Raw genomic sequence first — 24,887 nt, 5'->3', positions numbered from 1 at the left:
AATGTAGAACCTTGGTTACACCGTAAGTACGGTGTAAGTGGCTTCACACATTCACTACACTCTTGAAGTACCTGCTGCCAAGGCAGGAAATGTGTGTGTTCCACATTTAGAATGAATGCCAGCATTCACTCTTTTTATAAAAAGTGACCCAGTAGGTATAATTTCCAGCTACAATAAATAATTCTGGACTCACGAAGAGGCGATAAGAGGAAAGGCAACTTTTAAAAGTGGGTCCCTTTGATCCAACCTGAGCATCTCCTACATTTTGCCTAGCCTTTGTGGGCTAAAAAATTTATCGACTGAAGAGTCTTGCATTTTACGATTCCAGCATGTTTTAGCTTGTCTCTCTTTTTTTTAATCATCTTGGTCCGAGTCACTGGGAAGAGATAAGCTACAAAGTTCAAGCAACAGAATGATGGGTCCAAGTGAGATAAGCCAGATAAAAAGATAATCCAAGAGAGAGTTTCATCAAACATGTTGACAAAACCCTCTCCCTTTCTCTCCAGGAATGTTTCAGTCCAGAAACTACAGTGGTATGTTCCTGAATATGTGTTTCGGGGGAACACAATTAGGGAGGGAGCTGCTACCATGAAATCCTGCTCTTGGGCTTCCCATAAGCATCTGATTGTCACTGTGACAACAAGATGCTACATGAGCCTTAAGCCTAATCCAGCAGGACTCTTCTTTATGTTTGGAACAGAACATTCAGGCATGGACATATTCTCTCCACTTCCTTTGTTATTGTTGCTAAAACTGGTTCTACTATCCAGTTGTCCCATGTTCTCAGGGGAATTAAATATGCACACATGCAGTTCTCATCAAGCATGACTGATAAGGAAGCATAGCAATGGGGACAAAGAACATATGTTTTTAAATGTATCACTCTTTTTTGGTTTATTACCGAAGCGGGTCGTCTTGTTCTACTGGATCTTTGGTTCCGTGGTTTCACTAAAAGCTTGTGCTTAGCAGCTGAATTATCCAAGCAAGAAGAAAACTCGGCTGGAGTATCGAAATCAGCAGGAGGAGAGAGATTGCAGTCAGATGTCTGCAGAGATATAATTTTAGCACTTGGCTGCCTGGGGAATAGCTGGCTTTCCACAGAAGAGGATCTCAAAGGACTTGGTGTGACCTAAAGCGGAAGCCCAAAATGACAGAAAGGAGGGAGGGGAAGAATCAGATTTTTTATATATATATAAAAAAGAGCACAATTTAAACATACAACAAAACTTGAAAGTTTCTAAGGAATTTTTAAATACACATTTAATCAGTGTTGGAATCGCTCTCTAGAATACTGTAGCACATAGGGAAGTGATGTAAACTGCAATGAATACATAAGGCTGCCAACACTGCTGGGACTATAATGCAGTGTACAGATTTAATAGAGGCATTATCAATACTACTGCCATCTCATTTCAATCAACAACAAAAAAGGAAGAGCACTTATACTGACACTCCAGCTTCTGCTCCAAGTTCCACCCCCAGTGCTTCTGAATTGTTGACTGTGGAATTAATATCCTGCCTTTCTTCCATGGAAGCACACACTGGGCTTCCACAGAGTCTTCCATCTTGGGACCAAAGAGACCCAGACTTGCTTAGCTTCAGCAGAGTTGTCATCAAGTCCCTTCAGACCATGCGATCCTATATGCTAAAAAGCATATAGGCTTGAGTGGCGCCATCCACAAACAAGGAGGAGATGTCAAGTGCAAAATCATTTCAGAAGGGGGAATCCCAAGGAGGACAAGTTCTGATTGTGCTCGATGGGCACAGAATGCAAACTGATTGTTGGGTGAAGAAGATGAAAAAAAGAAAGAAAACTGGAGTTGGAATGGAATTGGAGCATTCCACACTGTACTGTATTATTCTGTACTCGGTTCCACTTGTCCTACACTAAAGCCTATTATACAGAAACAAATGCCTCTATAAACCTAGGGCTCTGTACACGTCATCCCCTTAAAGAACATTCCTCTGCCCCCCAGAATCCTGGGAATTGTAATTTGTAAAGGGTGCTGGGAATTGTAGCTCTATGAGATGTAAACGAAAGTTCGTAGGATTCTTTGAAGATGAGAAATGTTTTAAACTGCATGATGTAGTTATGCGACTCCCCAAGCTTGAGGTTTAATGCAGGCATCCCCAAACTGCGGCCCTCCAGATGTTTTGGCCTACAACTCCCATGATCCCTAGCTAACAGGGCCAGTGGTCAGGGATGATGGGAATTGTAGTCCAAAACATCTGGAGGGCCAAAGTTTGGGGGTGCCTGGTTTAATGTTTTACTATGTTTTTATATAAGCTGGAAGCCACCCAGAGTGGCTGGGGCAAGCCAGTCAGATGGGAGGGGTACAAATAATAAATTCTTATTGTTATTAAAACCAATGTCTCCCTTTAGGAAAAGCAGGATCAGAGACGAGAGGCACAGTATTCCCCCCTCCCTTATGAACTCATTTCAAATTATTTTCTGTTTGCAAAAGATAAAATGCAAGGTGGCCTTTCTTTACTCATGCGCCTCTCTGGCTTGGTAAACTTTATTCTCTCCTTTCTCCTTGCAGCATAACAGAGGGATACAATGTCAGTTGCATGTCAGTTTTAATCTTTTTTCCACTCAGGACTTTCAGGTCTCTTCCAGCAGTACAGAAGAGTATAGAACTGGAATCGTTTGAGCAAGCTGTCCAACATTTCTGTCTTTTACATTTTGTATTCCCTTTGGAACCCTTAGAAACATCCCAAGGTTGTCTTACTGTGCATAATCATGCACAGATGAAGAGAGATGCATGTTCTATTATATATAAACACATTTCACACATACAACATGCTCCTGCAAGAGATTTTAAAGCACTGAGGTACTGTGCAAATTAGGGAGAAGGAAGCAGTCAAGATGAGCCATCAGGCCTCAACAGCAGGAGGGACTAATGCATTTCTGGGCCACTTTCCAATCAGCACCTACTTATCATTTCAACTGCTCTAGCCTTATCTTCTGCCGGTGGGTTGACTCATATAAGCATATGCAACACTCAGTATTACATATCATGGCAAATCCCCACTGATTATTGGGTAAACAACCCCTACTGAAAATAGCTACATTGGAGGTGTTACAGAAACTTGGTCTGCAGAGTGATGTACTTCACTTGCATGGGTGAAAATATCCACAGTTATGTCCCTGTGAAGCTCATCCTCTTTTGCAATGCCCCTATTTGGAAACTAGCACAAATGGTTTGTTTACTGCCCTATGGTCAAAGCAGGTTTGAAGTTCAGATTCGCAAACGTAGCATCCTGGACCAATGCTCTTCAGGATGAATAAGGAGCAGCGAGGGAGAATGCTACTAAGTGTTATCCTCGGAAGCCACTTTGAAAAATAACTTAATTTCTAAACGACCTTTTCTTGATGTGTTTTAATTTCCTTTTTTCCTCGTCTCCAGAAAGAAACAAAACACCTCTCACTACTTTGCACTCTCCCCTCCAGCTCTTAGGTGCCTTGATGTCTCTGGCTCTTCTTCAGCTCAGTGAGTAAATGGAACTCTTCAAGGGGCTGCTAAAATGCTCTTCAATCTGCTGGCTATGTGTGTTGCTGATTGAAGGGCGCCTATCAACTCCTACTCAAAGATCGCAGGTTTGTGGGTAGGAACACGGGCTCCAATTATCCTTGCTCATGCTGAATGAGGGACTGATGAAAATCCAAGACTCCCAGGCACAAAAACCAACAGTCATAATCAGCAATGGATCAACTTGGCTCCATAACTAGGGTTACAACCACGCCATACATTTAGAGCACATGGCTTTTCCCCAAAGAATTATGGGAACTGTAGTTCACCCCTCACAGAACCATTCCCAGCACCCTTGACAAAGTACAGTTCCCAGGATTATTTGGGGGAAGAAGCCATGTGTTTAGTTGTGTGTTAAATGTGTGGATGTGATCTAAGAACAGCACCTGAACAGTTAAGAAAGGAATAAGGGGACTCTTGTTCTGCACAAGCAAACACATGACCTTGTGCACGCTGCTTAACTGCTGTTTAGATCTGTTCAAATGTAAAATTTGAAGACAAGTCAGCAGGAGGGTGTCCGAGAGCCTAAGACTCCCCTGCATTGACTTGCTTTTGTACTGAAAAGTAGTATCTGATCAACTTCCTGCCCAATTCAATCTCTTCCTGGAGGCTGAATTCAATGGTGCTTGAAAACCAGAAGTATGAAAATCAATGAAATGAAACTTTCTTAACTTTCCAATATCCATAATGCAGTTGTCGAAACTGTTATGCATAAGGTAAATGAATATCCTTCATTAATACCTCTTAAGAGAAGAATGATTCAACCCACTACTCCATGTGCCTGCCAGTATTTTCAATGGCACCCACAAAAGGTATCTAAAGAATCCACAATGTGTGACTGAACACAACTCTTTAAACATGCTCTCATTTCACCAGATGCCAGGATTTGACAACCACCTTCCTTTCCATTCTGAACTGAGGAGACAAGCAAATAGCTTTTCTCAGTGAGTGAGTCCAGCAGTGGCTGATGTATGTACATTTCCCACTCATTGATGGGGGAGCATGATCACATCATTCTGCAGAACCATCTGTTTTTCTGTTCTTATAGGTATGGTAGCCATTTTGTATTATGCCACACCACCAAGGCAGCCATTTTGTGACGGGCACCCTGGGCACTTTCTGAACATTTCAGTGTGCCCACTAGCCCTTAAAGGATAGCTACCTTGCTACAGAGGTTCGGGAATCCAACAGTTGCTTTGGATACACAAAAACATACATGCACAATTAAACACCAATCATTATTGTTACCTGTTCTTCTTCCTCGCTGCCTGTTCCAGCTAAACTCAAAGAGCTAAGATGCTTGTGCGAGTCAGAGAACTGTGGGGTGGAATGAGGAAAAGATTCAGTGATAGATGACAAAATGAGATGAGACACAGAGACACACACACAGGTTACGTGCTTTACAAACCACAAAACAGACTAGAGAAAATATAAGTAGCAAGAAGAGATCTATGCAGTTTTAAGAATTAGTAGGAATCCTGAAAAATATAAAGATGGCGGGAGGTGTTTTGTGTTTTCATTTTAATGGAAAGGTGATGACATTAGTATGTTTCTACGAGGGTGGGAAGGGGAAGAGACAAAGGCTAAGATCAGTCAACATCTTTCTATCTTGATAATTTTTGCAATTCTTCTGCCACTGTTGTAGTAAAAAAAAAGAGAGAGAGAAGAAGACCAAAACGTTTCTAGAAGAATATGTTGCAATAAATAAAGATATCTCCAAAATACTCATTATGTTGTTTAAACCTTCTGGTCCTTCCATTCAATTCTACCTATGCACTTTCCCCCCCTCTTCAAAACAACTTGCCCTTGACAATACCAGGTGCTGTGTAATGTTTCCAAACACTTGGTTATCTATCTTTGTTACAAATGCTTCTTTTATCAGGATGACTGTGGTGCGCAGGTTATTGCAAGGCAATTTCAACCAGTAAGGCAAAGTGAAACAAATGACTACGTTCAAAATAATATTCTGCAAATTGCATGCTTGACATCCTACCTTTGCTGTACTGGAATTTAACATTTCCTGCAGTAAAGATGTTTCTGGTGGACTTCTAGGTAATCCATCATCTTCTGAACTCATCCCAGTATCATCCACTCTTTTTGAAGATGTTCCAAATGGAGACGAGGCCCTTAATTTCCAATTCTGTTGGAGTTTCATCTACAAGGACAAATTTCAAGCATGATTCAATGTATTTTCTCCACTAGTGAATGGCTGGATCATGCAATACTTATTTTTGTCCACATGAACAGGCATCTGCTTGTATGGAAGAAATGAGCCAGCCAGAAGTTCTAATAGCAAATCACTAACATAGGGATATATAAGGTAAAGGGACCCCTGACCATTAGGTCCAGTCGTGACCGACTCTGGGGTTGCACGCTCATCTCGCATTATTGGCCGAGGGAGCCGGCGTATAGCTTCCAGGTCATGTGGCCAGCATGACAAAGCCGCTTCTGGCAAACCAGAGCAGCACATGGAAACGCCGTTTACCTTCCCGCTGTAGCGGTTCCTATTTATCTACTTGCATTTTGACGTGCTTTCGAACTGCTAGGTTGGCAGGAGCTGGGACCAAGCAACGGGAGCTCACCCCGTCACAGGGATTCGAACCGCCAACCTTCTGATCAGCAAGCCCTAGCCTCAGTGGTTTAACCACAGCGCCACCTGGGGCCCATATGTATGTATGTATGTGTGTGTGTGTGTGTATATATATATATATATATATATATATATATATATATATATATATATATGCAAAAGGTCATAAACTCTTGCGACTTTTTAAATTTTTACTTTATCTTAATGTTTTATTTGTTTGTTCGAATAAAAAGCAAGAAGCGGCAAACGGTAGTTGTGAATAAAAAAATATTCAAAAATCTACAACCAAATAATTAGGTTTGTTTGATAATAGTATTACAGTAATGTGGATTTTTGAATGTAGGTTAAATTGTTATATTCCCCTTTTATGATGTGAACTCTGTGCAGGATATTATTACGGGGAAATATGGGGCAGGGGAGAGAGAAAAGAGGATGCCCCCAACCACTCCCAAAGGCAATGTCCCTCCCTTCCCCATGAGAATAAAGACACAACACATCAGATAGATGCAACTGGTGAGTGGGGTGAAAGAGGGCGGGTTCCCACCCTTTGGCTGCTTAAAGGAAGCAGGACACGCCCCCCCCGGTCGACAGGATTGGCCGACCCTCTCATGATGCGGGTGGGAACCCCAATCGCTCAGGGTCTGAGCTCTCAGCCCCTGCGTGCATGGTCGGGTCGTGACGCCCACAACCCCACCTCCGACGCATGCGCGGAAGTGGTTTAGTTTCCCATCCTTGATTTAGAATAGAGCCAGTGTGGTGTAGTGGTTAAGAGTGGTAGACTCGTAATCTGGGGAACCGGGTTCGATTCCCCGCTCCTCCACATGCAGCTGCTGGGTGACCTTCGGCTAGTCACACTTCTCTGAAGTCTCTCAGCCCCACTCACCTCACAGAGTGTTTGTTGTGAGGGAGGAAGGGAAAGGAGAATGTTAGCCGCTTTGAGACTCCTTAGGGTAGTGATAAAGTGGGATATCAAATCCAAACTCTTATTCTTATTCTATTGAGAATATTTAATGTAAATGTATGTTACTATCATACGGAAGCAAATCCAGAGTTATAGTTAGAACTGCTGGCGGGGGGAAGGTAGAGAGAGAGAGAGAAAGAGAGAGAGAAGAGAGTCAACATTATAGGATACATTTCACATTACCTGCAAAGCCCTAATCCGATCGGAAACATTTTCCTGAGAAAATACTCGGATTGGTCTAGTTGGTTCTTGTGCAGGCTCAGAAATGAAAATGCTCTCATGAGACAAGGCTCTGCTTCCCATAATACCTTCATGCATCCTAGGAGAATACAGATGTATGTGCGTCAATGTTTAACCTTCATAAAATAGCCTTTAAAAAATGAAGCATATTCCATATGTTAAATCAAGTAGCAGTGTTAACAAACAGCCTAAGAAGAGCAGCCAAAGAAAAACTGCCCAGCTGCAAATATATCCCACAATCAGATAGGGACATCAATTCCTTTTGAAAACCAGCTGGGAAGGGATGCAAATGCAGTGGGACAAACCCAAGAGGTGTGACCTAGGACCTTTAGCAGCAAAAATACTGGAGAATAACTCTGCATTCATTCACTGCAGATGCCTGTAAAACAACAGGAAAACCCAGACTTGAAATCCAATCTAACTTGCGGCACTGCAAGGGATTCTGGGTGCAAATATCCAATTATGGTCTGCAACTGTTTCAGGAAGTAATGTCCCTACTAGAGTTCATTGTATAGGTACCATATAGTCAAGCCTTCTTGTGCTTGAGACACAGGACACACATTGCCATCCTTCCTTAGTAGTTAGGTACATAGGAAACCTCCTTATATCAAGTCAGGCCATTGGTCCATCTAGCTCAGTATTGTCATCACTTCCTTCCTTCTTACAGCCAAGCCCATTCAGAAGTTTTGTAGCGTCTGAGATTATGCTGCTGATTTTCATTCCTCATAGCCTCTGCTTTGCAAGTGATCATTTTTTACGTGACATAAATGTCTTCCCACTTAGCAATCACATCTGTTGCAGGGAAATTGGGGGGTGGGATGACTCCTATCTGCAGAAGCCCTACACAAGGACTTCCACTTGTACATTGAGGTTCCCCCCCCCACATGTTCCTGAAATAGGCTTGCAGGGGTTAGGAGAACAGCATGCCAGGGGAGGAGAGTGAGGATCAGTCCCACCAGCAAGCTGAAATGTTTGCACTGATAGAATGATTAGAAAAGCGTAGCACACATGTAATTTTCCTTAGAAGTCTTTTGCAAGGACACTCAGAACATCAGCTGTTGAATGGTTTCTTTAAATATTAAGGTTCATTATTTTTTCACAAGATGTGTATCTCTTTAAAGGACAGAGTAAATATCATGACCTAGTTTTACAGCTGTGAAGCAGTAAAGCAGGTACTGTTAAAGGTAAAGGGACCCCTGACCGTTAAGTCCAGTCACGGACGACTCTGGGGTTGCGGTGCTCATCTCGCTTTAATGGCCGAGGGAGCCAGCATTTGTCTGCAGACAGCTTCCAGGTCATGTGACCAGCATGGCTAAGCCGCTTCTGGTGAACCAGAGCAGCACACGGAAACGCCATTTACCTTCCCGCTGGAGTGGTACCTAATCATCTACATGCACTCTGATGTGCTTTTGAACTGCTAGGTTGGCAGGAGCTAGGACCAAGCAACAGGAGCTCACACCGTCGCGGGGATTCGAACCGACCTTCTGATCGGCAAGCCTTAGGCTCTGTGGTTTAGACCACAGCGCCACCCGCGTCCCACAGCAGGTTCTGTTAAGTTGTGAATTAAGCTGTGTCAGCAATTGGGTATAGTATATAAAGAGCAGCATGTACCTCTCTCAGTACGCTGATGAATGGGTTGATGGATGGGTCATACTTATAGATGTAATGTAATTTAATGTAAGAGGAGTTTTTGTTCTTGTAATTAAAGCTAAGCAAAAGATATTTCTGCATTTCTTCATTGTTTCCTGAACATGTGGCCTCCCCATCATGCTTTCTGCAGCGCAATTAATCTGCTAAATACGCAACACCAGCAGCAAGGTCTTGCTCTTTAATGAGTATATGTTCCACACAGGTAGAAGATAAAAGAACTGGGCAGCAATTTGTCTATATGCAATGCTGCCCAGGATAACGCCCAAAAGACAACCAAGCACTTATCTCTATCCTTTTGCTGAGGACATAAACTGATTTGTGTTAAGGTTCCTCAAAATTAAGAACTAGATTAAATGCTCCTACATTAAATGAAGATGCTATTGAAACGGATGGACAGAAAATATAAATGGGTACAGGAACAGTCACTTTTCTCTCAATGACGGCTAAAAATATGTTCAGTGAAACAATAGGTGGAAAATGAAGATCTGCTATATAAGGAAGAAAAAAAAACCGTGCAAGTTCAGTGTATTTGAGATCATTGGAGAGCAGCTTAATCAAAGAAAGAATGCCTTCTCCGAAATGCAAAGAATTTGCACAGAAAATTCTCCAGGACATGCATCCTGGAATGTTTTGCTTGGCTTAGCAAAACTCCTTGGGCCTCACCTGAGATGAAACTTCCACACTGGCTTTGAATTTCAGTTTTCACAAAATGCAGCAATGTCCTAGGAATGATGGGGCTCTCTAAGACATTTTGCTAGTCTCAACTTCCCAAGGGCATAACTTCAAATTTACTTTAATAACTCTAATTACAGCTTCTTTATAGTACTCGGAGGTTTTAAAAACTGGAAATGCAGTATTGATTTTTGTGAATGAATACAATTATGGCCTTTTCCATACATTTAAGAAGAAAGCATTTTCAATATTGCTGCTTTGGGATATCACAGGTTTCCTACAAGCCAACAGTAAACAAAGCCATTCAGAGTTACCCAAGGCTTTTTAATGTTGTGGTTTGGCAGCCCCTAGTGGGAGCCTTGTGTAACGCAATCGTCATTAGGACTGCAGGTATTTATTCGCAGTGCACAGTTCCTAAACAGCAGTGCTAGTGGCTCAGCATGCATGGGAATCATGACCTCCAGCCTTAATACTATAATCTCTAATTTCATATGCAAGGGCTCTGGCAGCTCAGTGGAGCAGGCAAAGGATTCCACTCATATGCACTCTTCTTCTCTTTATTAGTATTAGGTCATATGATTTGGGCCTTCGATCTTACTTGAAAACAGACATTTCTGTAGCCCATCATAGGCAAATAAGGAAACCCCTGCTGGGTCAATGCCAATGCCTATCTAGCCCAGCCTTCTGTTCCCAAACTGCCCAACCAGATGCGTATAGGGAACTCACAAGCAGAATACGGTCATCAATAGCACTTTTCCTGCAACTAGTATTTGGAGGCAGTATTCTTTGATGCAAGAGATAATCCAGTCACCGTGACTAGAAGCCAACAATAATCAATTCCTCTTTTAAAACCACCCAGGTTAGTGACCATTGCGACATCTTGTGGAAGGTCACCTATGGCCAGCGCAAAGCAGTACTTCTTTTTGTCTGTCCTGAATATGCAACCTGAACCTAGGTTCCAGACTAGGGTTGCCAGACTCAATAGAGGACAGGACTTCTGTGCCTTTAATTGCCCTGCTCTCTTTTGAGTCTGGAAACCTTAAAGCAGACCCTTTGCTTGGAAATTAAACAAAGGGTCTGCTGGTTTCTCTTTAAGGTTTTCAGACTCAAAAGAGAGCAGGGCAATTAAAGGCACAGAGGTCCAGTCCTCTATTGAGTCTGACAACCCTACTCCATACTCCTAGGTAGTATTATTATTAAAGAGGTTATCCCTACGCACTTTTTCCAGATAATGCATAATCTTACATACCTCTTATCACGTCCCCAACTTTAGCCCGTTCTTTTCTAAGCTAAGCCCTGCCCTCAGACACTATAACCTTTTCTTGTAGGATAGACCCTCTAGCCGCTTGAATCTTTTCTGCAACTTTTCCAGCTTTACAATATCCTTTTTAAGATGCAGTGACCAGAACTGTACACGGTATTCTGGGCGCAACCACATTACAGCTATTTATCAGGGAATTGTGATAATAACAAGATTCCATTCCCCAACAAGAAATTTGACTTTTTTTCATAGCTGCCACATATTCAGTCACTCTCTTCATTGCAATTTTATCAATTTATTTGACTGATTTTCAATCCTACCCTTCCTCTCAAAGCAGCCCAGGGCACCAAACACCAAAGTGGTAACACAATACAATTGTTAAAAAATAATGTTTTCAATATGTTTTGAAAACCATTAAACACATTTTAAGACTACTAGACAGCACAGTCCCAAAATTCCTTCCCTGGTTAGTCACAGAATAGTTTATAACCTCTTCCTTCCTCTTGTACACTGGAAGTCTGAGGTTTAGATCTTATAGAGGAGATAAACCTGTGTCTGGGTGGCTCTACTTGGCATTTCACATAGAGGACCATGTGACTGAATGCATATTAAAAATTCCTTTCACAGACAAAACTAAATGCCAAGGAGAAAGTTTCCAGACTAACATTTTTACAGGCAGAAAATGAAAGCTTTATTTGGGGGAGGGGGGAGAGACTTATTTAAATAATATAGCTATTTGTAAAGATTCTGATAAAATCTCTAAGTAATGGCATCAAAAATATACATCATTTTATCTTTCCAATGGAACCCTAGTTAGACTGAGATATAGTAATTTTCCCATAGCCATTAAGAGACCTCTCCAGTTCACAGCTATGTCACTGTGACACTCTTATTTTACAGTAAGCCATAAATCATTAAGTATGAGCCAATTATGCCTACTTCACTCTTCCCCACTCACCTGGGGGGGGGATAGAAATAAAATATTATTCATAAGCCAAAAGCAAACATTGACTTAGCATCCTAACCCTAACCCTAACCCTAACCCTGAAGCAGGGAGGAACTAAGCAGTCAATAAGCAGAAAGGACTTCCTGTGGCATGCGATTGCAGCCTCCCACCCCCTTCTGAAATGTATTTGCAGCCTCCCCAATATTCTCAAAGGAAGTATGCTTGAGCATGCAACAAAGGGCCTCTTGCAGGGGTTAATCTATGAAAAGTCACCTGGCTTTTCCAAAAGGAAATTCGTTGTTTTGTGAACAAGCTAAAGACAAGTTTATAGAGACTTACTCAAGCTCATCTTCAGAATCGTAATCTATATGCATAGACTGTGAAGCTGTGACGTCACTTGCAGACTGGCATTGTTTCAGACTACCACTTCCTGAAGGTGATAACGTCTCTTTCCGTTTTCTTTTGCCGAAGAACTTTTTGATAGATTTAAACTTAGACTTCTTCTTTCCTGGGAGGGGATAAGTATTAAGGGAGTCGCAATTATTTTTAGGCAGTGCTGTTATTATTTATTCATCCACACGTGTCATCAAGAAGGCAATCTCTCCCCAGTTGTCTTTTTCTGCCAATGTTTTATTGAATGAACAGATATTTGTATCCACACTGATCCCAACGTAATACTATTACTGTACTGGTGTAAACGAATTTGGAGGATATAAGGTATATTAAAAGGGGGGGAGACTTGCAAGAAAGACTGCTCTCTAGTCACTGCCAATATCCGATTAACATTTAATGTAATAAGACTGTGAAGTATAAACTCAGTGTTAAATGGTAGATGCAGGGAACAGAATTAAATTACAGTCTGGAAGCTCAATGTCTCTCTTCACTAATCACTGAAGAGCAGGGCGGCCTTGTTACCAAATGACGAGAGTAATTTAAAAACACAGAAATAGCTTGCTGAGGTGGAAAACCCGCATGCTGATATTCTGAATGGTAATTATGTTACCAAGTGGCACTTTCCATGTTAAAACAAGCGTCAAGCAATAATACTGAAGTGCAACGCTAAGCTAAATGCCACAAAAAGTAAGCTTAATCAAGAAAATGTTTTCAGGCCACCCACCTTCGGATACAAATGGGTCTTTCGCCATTTGAAGCAAATTCTAAAAGTTTTTGCGGGAGCTCCCAAAGGGGGTTATTTTACTATTTCCATTTAGGACCCCTGCCAGACCTAATTTCACATGCAGGCTATAGGTTCCTCACTCCTGATTTAGAATGTTTGTTTTATTAATATGCAAACATACAGATTTGACCAATGAATTGATTAATCATGCAAACTTTCAACAAATATTCACTGATTAAACTAGATGACAGCTCTAGAGAACAAAAGCCAAACAGAAAAACTTAAATCATCCTATATAATAATATGCAAGTGTCTCTGCGTCCAGTTTTCCCGTGTGTCCCTGGGTTACTGCGCATGTGCCCCAGGGACACAAGGATTGGACAAAGAGACTGCACACGCGCACTCTCCCCCCCCTGCCTCCTCCAACTGCCGCTCCCGGCCGGACACCGCCTCACTGCAGGAAGCGAGGGTGGAGGCCGTGAGAGGAGCGGCGAGGTAGGCGTTTGTGCCCCGCGTCCTTCCTGTCGGCGGCTGGGGGAGAGGAAGGAAGCAGCGCTTTCTCCTCCTCCGTTCCTGTCCCCTTGCCGCCGACAGCAAGGACAGGTCCCAGGGTTCGGAGAAGCCCTGCGCAAGCGCTTCTCCGAACCCCGGAATGTCTCCTTCCTGTCGGCGGATGGGGGGCAGGAACGGAGGAGGAGAAAGCAGCGCTTTCTCCTCCTCCGTTCCTGTCCCCCTGCCGCCGACAGCAAGGACAGGTCCCAGGGTTCGGAGAAGCGCTACGCAAGCGCTTCTCCGAACCCCAGGATATTCTAGCGCCCATTATTGAACGGGCTGAAATACACTAGTTTCTGTAATAAAAAAGGAGGTTCTCTCAAATGTAACATGAAAATAGGCCTTTTACCTGAACCTTCCTCGCCAAATCCTTCAGCCTCTGGGAATTTGATATCCATGACCCTTGTGGAACTGGTAAAGCAGTCACTAAATGAAAAAGGAAATATATATATTCTCATCAGAATATTATCTAGACTTGTTTGATATTAGATCTAAGGTGGGGTGCGAAAGTTTTGGTCCTCCAGATGTTGTTGAGTTGCAGATTCCATCATTCCTATCCTGACGGTCAGGGAAACAATTACAAACGATCATACTATGAAGATGATAATTAGTTTGGGTGGCACTGACAGCGTCACACCTTGAAGATTTTAACCTAGAAGTTAGACCCACATAGGCAGCTTCCCCTTATTGACGCAAGGCCGTTCCCAATATTAAATTATTAATCCTTTGATACTGTTGACCATGAAATCAACAGTGATGGAGCACAAGATCTTGTAGTAGTTTGCAGAACCATGCTTGAATGGTTCTGCTTGTCCCTGGCAAGCAGACCACACTGGGTAATGACGGACATCTGTTTGTGCCATGCCTAGCTCTGACCAGGTGTCAGATGCTGAGTCCTTGGTGTATGAACCAGATGCTCTGTTGATCAAGGACCTTGAAGACTAAGCAGGTTCTCATTGAACCAATGCTTAGGATCACCTTGGTGGGAGCCTTCCTGAAGACCCCTTCAAGCCATCAGATGATGTAGTGCTGTGCAGCCATCCTTTAGTCCTCGAGAACGTACGGTAGTTGTCAAAAGGCCTGGGTCCAGGCTGAAGAACAATAACATAGCATGCATCTACAGATCCAGTCATTTTGCAGCTTGTGAGTAAGGTGTCCACTCATGAGTGAGCACTCCCTGAAATTCCTCTGCTATCTGCAGGTGGAATTCCGGTGTTGTCCAGGGGGCTCCTCTTGCGCCAGCCTTTCAGTTGCCAGTGGCAACACAAGTCTCTGCTCCTCCTCCTTGCTGTGTTGTACTTTGCCTGTGCTACTGCATCACCTGACTTAGCCTCTGGGTCATGTTTTGGACAGAGACTGATTCTATGTGTTTGACCTTGGCTTGCTGAGACTATACTGCATCTTAAACCCTGTTCTCTTGGGTAAATGTTTTGCCAGAATGCTTTTTATCTTCTAAGACTGAGACCCTAGTCCCTGAGGACACCACCCAGAGCATGACAGCTCATCACCTTCACTTCACAGTCCATCCTGTTTGCCTTCCTACCCAACAGGATTTCAGAACAAACAAGGTCTTGTAATCACTGTGTATATTTGATAGTAAAGTGTTAGAAGCAAGCAAGCAAGCAAGCAAGCAAACAAACAAACAAACGGCGATGAACTTTAACAAGGTTAAAATAAACGCCCTCCAAGGCTAGAACTTCAATCATGAACAGGGTTCAGCTTCCTGCTGCTCTACAAGTAAGCAGTATCACTTAGAAAGCTCCTTTCAGACCATGACCTCATCTAATTCAGTATTTTCCACACCAACTCACAGTGGCTCTTCAGTGTTTAAGACAGGGTACATTCCTAGCCTTACCTGGATGTACCAGGCAAGGGATTACATCTGGGACCTTCTGCCTGCAGATAACTCTACTGCTATTTCTATGGTTTCTTCTCCTTGATCACGAGTCTGCAGCGATGTTCATGGAACCTAATACAGTAGTGCAAACTGGTGTAGAAGCAGGAAGCTGAGATGCAATGGTCAGTGACACTTTCCACTAGCTCCACCTGGTGGTAAGGCTTCCTCTCTTTACATATGAGATGATGGTCATCTTTTCTATTTTTCTTCACCATGAGGTTAAACTACTGCAATTTGCCCCACTTAAGTCACCCTGAAACACTGCAAAACCTACTCACTTAGGGTAACTTTTAGGAAGCATGATTAAATTGACTATCGATACTTTAATATAGTAAAAATTTATTATCCGTGTGAAAGGTCTCGTACTATTCCCCCTTCAAGTTTTAGTGGATTATGCATTTGATAATCTTAGGTAAAAGGTAAAGGGACCCCTGACCATTAGGTCCAGTCGTGACCGACTCTGGGGTTGCGCGCTCATCTCGCATTATTGGCTGAGGGAGCCGGCGTATAGCTTCCAGGTCATGTGGCCAGCATGACAAAGCCGCTTCTGGCAAACCAGAGCAGCACATGGAAACGCCGTTTACCTTCCCGCTGTAGCGGTTCCTATTTATCTACTTGCATTTTGACGTGCTTTCAAACTGCTAGGTTGGCAGGAGCTGGGACCAAGCAACGGGAGCTCACCCCGTCACAGGGATTCGAACCGCCGACCTTCTGATCAGCAAGCCCTAGCTAGGCTCAGTGGTTTAACCACAGTGCCACCTGAATACTTACTTTGGTTCTGCTTCAACCCATTTTAAAAAAGGTACGTTTCATATTTAGCTTTCTGATTCAGCCAATGGTCAATATGTTCCCCAGGCTGGAGCACAAACAGGCTTGTTATAAATGAATGCAGTGAAAGGTCAGCAGTTGCTAAGTTATGAAAACAAATTAGATCCAATACATTTAGGTATGTCCACCCCTCCTTGATGAGTAAAGATCACAAACAGAATACTCCCTTCTGTATTACTTCTGCAGAAATGAATTGTTTGCTTAGATTTATTCTCTGCTATTAAAAAAACTCGAGGTGAGTAACAGCAATTGTGCAACTGACCTGGCTTTCAAGGCCTGCAACAAAGTACAGTGCAGAGTTAATACTAACTCCTCAATCTCTTAACCAGGGTTAAGTTTATCAAGAGTGGGCCTCTGGAACTGCGAGTTCACCTTCCCCCAGCCCTTTCCCCTTTGTGCAATAATTGCCACTCTTCCCTTCATCCATAGCCCTAAATTCCAATGAAGGTTTACATCTCTATCACTATTAACCAAGAGAGTTGGTAGTTAGGTTTCCTCATAGCCTTGGTTTGCAAACCCAGTTCAAATTCTTATTTGAAAGATGGGTTAAGATGGAAGCCCTAGTTAGCATTAACCATTGGGTTGGTCCTCAAAATTAATTATTACAAAGGCTCAAGAAGAAGTGCATTACCATATCAGAAGTATCTCCTAAACTTACCCTGGAAAGATCCCACCAACTTTTCTGAGGGGCAAGGGGAGAGCACCAATTAGTCTTCCACCTTTGTTTCTGTTTCCATAGTAGTCAGTATTTTTAAATTTATTTATTTTTTACTCACACTTCGGTCAAAAAAGGCTCCCAGAGCAGCTTACAAAGTTGGGATTTTTTAACAGTCCCTGCCTACAGGCTTACAATCTATGGGTGTGTACACACTGCATGATCATGTGCATTCAAGTGCGGGGTGCAGGCACCTTTTCGGGTAGCTGTGCACACAATGCCACTCCCATGTCATCACTGTCACACGCTATTTGTCAGTCGAAAGGGCATTCTGCTGGAACGGTTATAATCTGTTGTGTGCCGAGAATGAGCTTCTCAAGCACATGTGCACACAGATAACAACATACTGTCAGGTCACTGCCGCCTATTGGGGCAGACCAAATCATATTGTAGGTGTGTTCCACTCCCCCTAACCAGGCTTAAATTGTCTATGAATGTCGACACACAAGTTTACAACCACACTCTTTTGAAAGACTGTGGAAACACCAACTGAGGGGAGGCGAATAGAGAGCATAGCTGCATACTGTTCGAAAGCATGCCTACCTGTGTGTGCAGACTGTGGGATGAAGCAGTCAAATGCAACATCTCCTGTTGCCTAGAGTGGTCACACAGAGGAATGTTGCTCCAGACAGGGGGGGACTTCCTGTCATACCTGCTCTGGAGCCTCGTCGCCCTGTGTGTGACTAGGTAGATGGGTGTGACCCTAGAAGGGCTAGCCATGCAGCCATTGTCCTCTTTGGTCCTCTTTTGACATCTCCCGTTCTTCTGGCTCAACATTCCCACACAGACAACACAGATAGTAGCTGCTGCTTTAGATGATGTCATTGCGTGAAGGTGTGTACAATTGCTATTGGCTATATACAGAAGTGCACTGTGAAGAAAGAAGCCCTGTGCATTTCAAAGGCTACATGTGCACACCTTAAGTCAGTTTGGCTCTGCAAGAGAGCTTCGCTTCCTAGAGGGGCACAGTCAAGCCTGACTCAGCACTTCCTGCATATCAGGAACCTATGTCTGTCTTACCAGCAGCTCCACAGGGGCTTATAAAGGACACTGCCTTGAGCGGTGTCTTTAGACTTCGCTGCAAAATAAATAACAGAAACAAAGGAGAACCAAAGATACAGAATGGATGTCTTATGATTTGGTAAACATCTCTTGGAACGAATAATTGCAATGAGAGTCAGAATAGTGTTCCACCTTGTCTCACAAAGGTGATTAAATTGATGCAATTTGCACAGGCGGGGCAGGTTTTACTAAGGAGCAAGGGAGGTAAGATCCAACCAGGGCCTTCTCAGCTCACTTGCCCAAGTACTTCTTTAAGGTACCGTATACTGTATTCAGCTTGAATTGCTGACAATTCCATCCCGTTTAGCCACAGCAATGCTATGGTATCTGGTTTCCTCCAATCATCTCCTGATCCCCTCTACCCCACACTTTTATAATGCAATCCTATACAATGTTTACTATAAAGTAAGTCCCCTACCTTCTACAAAACCTCCAGTCAGTAGGGATTTCCCAAAAAGAATGGGTTGGACACAGAGTTGCATGGAGCAGAACTCCACAGACTGGACAGTTGTGTTTTCACCAATTCTTCCCTAGCAGACCTTAGAAATCGACTCTAGAGATAGGGGAGAACTATGGAAAATTGTAGGAGGTGGCAATGGAGGCTGTCATAGATGCCATCTCACACCAAAGACTGTGGGTGCCCACAGTGTAAGGACCAGGAGGAGGAGGAGGAGGAGGAGGAGGAGCTGGCAGAGCCAGACATGGCAGCTCCTCCTCCCTCACATGAAGAAATGGGGGCAGTGGGGGATAGATTCACTTTTGTCCATTGACTTGGGGGGAGTGGCCCTCACAAATATATTATTGTGGGTGCCGAAGCAACCACAGCCCCCCAGAGTTGGCACCAGTGAAGGCTGTAGAAAGAAGGGAAAATCAGTGGAAATTATCCTCCCCACCGCCTACTGCCAATTGCAGGAGTCTTCACTACATCCAAATTGCCTCCGAGAAAGGAACGAACCTTTCTGTTTGCATAACAGCTGGTCTGGATCTAAGCCACCGTATTTAGAGAGCACTTACGTCATTATTTCAAATGATTTTCTTTTCCCATCTTTCCATACACTACAAAGTTACAGGCTAGGGAAAACTCTACACCAGAAGGCATTGAAGTCTCCCTTGCATGGCAAGGTATGTTTTACATATCATGACCTTGAACATTTTTTTCATTTTTAAAGAGATTTTAAAGGTGTTAATGGTTACATTAATTAGATCTTAAAATAAGATAATCAAGGAAGAAAGAGCAGAGAATACACTATTACTCTGAGATTTCTGCCTCACAAACACTGAACAAGTACTTCCACAATTTTACAGGAAAAGTAGCAAATTACTATGTTCTATAGGGACCCAGGTGGCGCTGTGGGTTAAACCACAGAGTCTAGGGCTTGCTGATCAGAAGGTCGGCAGTTCAAATCCCTGCAACGGGGTGAGCGCCCATTGCTCGGTCCCAGCTCCTGCCCACCTAGCAGTTCGAAAGCACATCAAAGTGCAAGTAGATAAATAGGGACCGCTCCGGCGGGAAGGTAAACGGCGTTTCCGTGCGCTGCTTTGGTTCGCCAGAAGCAGCTTTGTCATGCTGGCCACATGACCCGGAAGCTGTCTGTGGACAAACGCCGGCTCCCTCGGCCTATAGAGCGAGATGAGCGCCGCAACCCCAGAGTCGGACACGACTGGACCTGATGGTCAGGGGCCCCCTTTACCTTTTATTTGCAGGGTATTTGGGGCTCGGTGGAAAGACATGCGCTAGCATAGCATGGAATATCAGAATACCTGAAGTGTTGCAGTTCATTAATATTCTGCTATGAATCCATTTCCCACCTCACCTCAGCATCTTGATTGCCACAACTTTGCTTGCCCCCTCTGCAGAAGATTTGAACCCACAGTCACATGGAATGCTCAGAAGGAAGAAATGTATGCAGCTCTAGTAGGCTACTGAACCTCCTCCTTAGTCATCCTAGCAATAGGTTGCAACGTGAAAGGAGTAGAGCAACAGTCTGAAATGGAACTTAGAGAGCACACTGTTCCCAGCGTGTGTGGTTTTTCTCCCCTAATGCCTAACAAGCGTCTGTGCCCCAACACTATAGACACACAGATACTCACGATCTAGGAAGTGGAAACACAGGTAGTAAGATCCGAGCCCACTGAAATCTCCCCAGGCAGCACAGTCCACTAACTTTAACAATAAGCACTATGTGGTAAACACATTCCCTCATTTCACCAACTCCCCAAGGATCTAATGGAAAGCAGAACAACTCAGAGCTTATTAACCTGTAACTCTATGCAAAAAGATGCATCACGTTTCTGTGTTTCATCACCTCTTCCACCTGCTTCATTCCCACTCAGAAACAACTCTTGAATGCTTTAGCACCTGAATACAGCTTGTAGACCATATTCTAGGACACACACACACACAAAAAAAAAACCCCTTAAACCTTTTCCCATCCTTCAATAGAAACCCAAACCACTTATGTTTAATGAGGTAAACAAGTGATAGCAAGTTTGAAAATTAAACTAGCCTTGTGGCACCTTAAAGACCAACAAATTTATTTTCGCATACGCATCTACAGACTAGAGTCCACTTCATCAGATGCATGAAGTGTTATGAAATGAGGTCAGAGAAAAATGAAATGCAGAAAGTACAGAGACTGTGGTAATAACATCATCAGTGACTGTTTTAAACTAACATATTCATTCACTCTAATTCAGTCTATACAGTAAGTCTGCAACTTACGCACATTTAACTTGTGTGCATTCAGATTTACGTGCTTGGCAAAATAATTGAAAACAAAAAAGGGGGGGCAGAAAGGGGATGGGTATCGAGGAAATTTTTTTTTTGCAATCCCACCCACCATTGAACCCAATGTATTTTGACTATATGTGACTTTGGCTTTAGGCACAATCCCTGGAATGTAACCCCCATGTAAGTTGCAGGCTTACTGTATACATTTTTTTTTAAAAAAAACCCTCAGGAATTGAACATGAAAAAAGAATGTATTTTAGAGACAAAAAAAGCTCTCTAATACTTTTCAATCTATTCTAGCTCAATTATTGTTGGTATAAATATTTCAGTTTAGAAGGACTTCTATGTAATTATCCTAAAAACGAACAGGTGTTCCTTTTATGAACCCTTTTTAAAAGGGCACCATACCCCATTTTTCGTAGAAGTATTTCCTTCATTGCACCTGTATGTTATGTTTGAAGCAGTTTCCTTTCCCTATTCACCCTATATTTAAAGAGAACAGAGTAGTGCAATTCAGAGAAAACTTAAGACACACCTAAGTCCCACTGAAACTACCAGGACTTAAACACATATGGATATGAATGGGATGTTGGCATACCTCGTAAGATTTATAGGACTACACCCAATAACATTTTCTCACATTCATGAAAGTTAGCTAACCATTCTATTGTAGGAAACAAATAGCAAGGGGGGAAATAATCAATCCAACAGTACAGTGAAATTCTAAATATACAGGCAGCCAAAGGAGAGATCAGCAGGAAGTAGAATGGCAGGTAACAACAAAGAATGCATTTTAAAGTTCAGTCCTCTTGTGAAAAGAGTTAGGCACATTTATGGAGCCCTTTGTAACAAACCTTTTTTTATTTCCAAGAGTACAGGTTGTGCTGAGTGGAAAAACTGCTGTTGCTATTCATGCAAGATCAGTCTAGCATCCCAGTTATCCTCCTATAAGCAAAATGGGGGCAGCCAGAAAGTCTCATCAACCTTTTCGAGCAAGTTCAAAGGCTCCTTTCTCCTCTTCCGAAATTCAAAACTACCAGGTTTTTTTTCCCTTTCTCTTGACACACAAGATGCTCTCAATCTCTCAGATAGAATACGGGTCTCAGCCTCCACCCTGGCAGATAGGTGTGACCTGCATTCCGAATTGGTCTTCCTTGCCGATGAATTAGTATCAGTTGTTAGCAGTCAAGCCAAATCTAAAGGCAGTTTTTAAAATGGCAATACTGCATGGTCCTACACTGTATGTTTTTAAACTCTTTTTTGTTATCGGCATGCATTACTACCAACTTTTAACTTCTTTGATGCTCCATCATTATGCATTTTTTTTAACTTCTTTGAACATTATGTCTTCATTTCCACTTCTGAAGAATATACACATTTTTTTTCCAGCTGGAACTCAGTTCTGACATCTCTCAGGTGGACCCCATTGCCATTAAAAGAGAACAAGGGAGGTGTTCATGGTGAGCATATATCACTGCATATAGCAGGAGTTGACACAATACAGTGGTGCCTCGCTTAACGAATGCCCTGCTTAACGAAATTTCCGCTTAACGAAAGGATTTTTCGAGCGGAGGTTGCCTCGCTTGACGAATGCGTTTTACGAAAAATTCGTCTAGCGAATCGCGGTTTCCCATAAGAATGCATTGAAATTCAATTAATGCGTTCCTATGGGCAAAAAAAATTCAAGGCATTCCTATGGGATTCGCTAGACGATTTTTTCGTTATAAGAAAAGACCTGTGGAACGAATTAAATTCGTCTAGCGAGGCACCACTGTAGTCACCTTATGTGTGTAGCAGACTGCCAGAGGCATAAGTAGAGCATCAGACCTAAAACGGATCACATTGCCAGAGACTCTCACGCACTGTTTAAACACAATGACCCCTGTTTTACTGAAGTACTGTACAAATGTTTGACAGCATATGTTTTTTTCTGAATTAAAAATTGGAAGCATGCTCTGGGCCCTGACCTTGGACCTGGGGTATTGTTTTCTGCTTTGAACCTTGGCTGTGGATTGTGACCTAACCTTTTGCACCTAGATACTGTGAGGAGAAACAAGTAACCAAAGAGTTAACTGTGTTCTGTATAACACCTGGCCACTGAGGAATATCATGTTACAGAATGTACCAGAAGTGTTTCTGTATGTTGCAGTTGGTTTCGTTTCTGCCTGGGAGACGGTCGCAAGATGTCTGCGCTCTCACCAGGTTGTTTGTTATTTTCTCTCTAGAATAAACTTAAGTAGTTATTAGAACACTTTGGACTCTGTGTGTTCTTAAGAGGCTTTTTATCCAACGGCTATACAAGTTTTCGCTGTGTGAGAAGAAGAAGAACTCTGCTGTGTGTGTTTTACTGCCAGCCCGGATCTACGGGAGCAGAGAAGCGCTAGAGAAAGCGCGCCGGGCGATAATCAGAGGCTCCTAATTGAGTCATAAACAACTCAACGGAGCCCTATACCCGTCACAGGTTATGGGAGATAAGAGGTCCTGAACCTACTCAATCACCAAAGCAATAAAAGGTGATTGCAGCTGTAAAAGCCGTGGAGAAAGCCGGTGTAAAGAGCTAGCTGGGAGAAACCTGTTGTTTTGCAGTCGGCAATCAATAGATGCACTCGCTAGCAGAAAGACCCTGTACCAGAAGGCTGGGATCCGCAGTCTACCCGGAGGAGCAACGTGAGCTATTCTGAGTGAGTACACAGACACGGAGCCCGGGGGTGGACAAGATGGCGGAGCAGCTACAGGAGTCATTTGTCGTGCCGTTCCAGAGGTTGAATGGCGACAACTATGCAGAGTGGAGAGAAAGGGCCAGAATGTGGTTGCTAGGAAAGGATTTGTGGACTTGTGTGTTAAATCCTCCAACCCCTGTCGCTGATAATTCAGCAGCTGAAGCACAGAGGTTTGCAGCAGAAACCAGAAAAGACAATAAGGCTCTATGTGCCATTGCCATGAGCTGCGATGCTACGCAACTGCCCTATGTGCAAAATGCTGAGAATGCCAAGCAAGCCTGGGACAGTTTGGCAGATGAGGAACTGAGACGCCAGAAAGAATCGGCTGAGAAGGGGGGCCATGGGCGCAGAGAAGCCAGTGGGGGTGCAGTAAAAAGCACTGAGGAATCCACTGTGAGTGCGTGCGCAACAAGGCTTTGTTTTCGGTGCCAGGAGCCGGGGCACGTAGCGAGATTCTGCCCAGCTCCGGAAGCAGCCAAGGTCACTCAGCCAGGTGCCAGGCAACCCAGCGGACGTGGTCGTGGGACCAGCCAGCAGCGCCGAGGCAGAGGACGTGGGAAAACTCCAGATAAGCCTGTCAGCCGTCTTTCTGCTGCCTTAGCAACGGTTAGAAACAGAGGACAAGACAGTTTCACTTTTATTATCGACTCAGGCAGCAGCCATCATCTTGTACCTCCTTCAGGACAGATCCTGAACTGCAGGCCACTTGAAGATGAAAAGAGCCTGCATCTTGCTGATGGTTCTTCTGGAACAATTAAAAGCAAGGGTGTTTTTTATATGCAATGCTAAGACACTAACCTTGATGTTTATGTTGTACCAGGCATGGAAAATGGTCTTTTAAGTGTGTCTTGCTTATTGCGTGAGGGCTTTGAAATAAGTTTTGCTAATGGTGTTTGCAAAATTGCCAGAGATGGGGCTGAGCTGGTAAGTGTTACTGTTGGGTCTGATGGTCTGTTTGTCCTAGATGGGAGGGGGCAAGCAGGTGGAAGTAACACTGGTGATGCTCAGGCTAAAAGTGCCAATACCCCAAAGGGCACAGAGGGCGCTATCCATAAGGATTGTATTCATGCTTGGCACAGAAGATATTGTCACATGTCTTTTCCTTATGTGAAAAAAGCCCCTGATTTTGTCAAAGGTTGCAGGTTCAAGCCATGTCAAAAACACCTGCAATGCCGCGCTTGTGCGAAAGCGAAGACGAAGAGATGCTCTTATCCTAGGTCTGAGAGGAAGAGCACAAAACCATTTCAGTTAGTTCACATGGATATTTCTGGGCCTATGTCAACGTTAAGTTTAGGTGGTTCAAAATATGTTTTGTGTCTTCTGGATGATTTCAGCCATTTTTCCTGGGTCATAACACTGAAAGAGAAGGGGGAGGCTGCCAGAGTGATAAAAGAGTGGGTAGCCGAGGTAGA

The 24,887-nt window shown here is 43.3% G+C and overlaps 1 protein-coding gene across 5 annotated transcripts in view; it reads right to left on the bottom strand.

Annotated features, from left to right (window-relative positions):
* The window catches only part of CRACDL (CRACD like), a 65,874-nt gene that overhangs the window by 21,226 nt on the left and 19,761 nt on the right, over window positions 1–24,887 (bottom strand). For 3 of the 5 annotated variants that reach the window (XM_088668633.1, XM_088668637.1, XM_035115559.3), the window contains exons 2-7: window positions 13,872–13,948; window positions 12,193–12,361; window positions 7,268–7,403; window positions 5,527–5,688; window positions 4,782–4,850; window positions 902–1,129 (exon numbers count right to left, since the gene is read on the bottom strand). In XM_088668633.1, coding sequence (XP_088524759.1) covers window positions 902–1,129; window positions 4,782–4,850; window positions 5,527–5,688; window positions 7,268–7,403; window positions 12,193–12,361; window positions 13,872–13,920 — 813 coding nt within the window. In that variant the 5' untranslated portion in view covers window positions 13,921–13,948. The remainder of the gene's footprint in view (window positions 1–901; window positions 1,130–4,781; window positions 4,851–5,526; window positions 5,689–7,267; window positions 7,404–12,192; window positions 12,362–13,871; window positions 13,949–24,887) is intronic. The other 2 variants (XM_088668634.1, XM_088668636.1) reach the window with 1 other exon arrangement.

This window comes from Zootoca vivipara, chromosome 4 (genome assembly GCF_965207765.1).
Source record: "Zootoca vivipara chromosome 4, rZooViv2.hap1.1, whole genome shotgun sequence".
Taxonomy (NCBI): Eukaryota; Metazoa; Chordata; class Lepidosauria; order Squamata; family Lacertidae; genus Zootoca; species Zootoca vivipara.
Note: the sequence above shows the minus strand (reverse complement) of the source record. Positions and strands in the feature narration are given on the sequence as shown.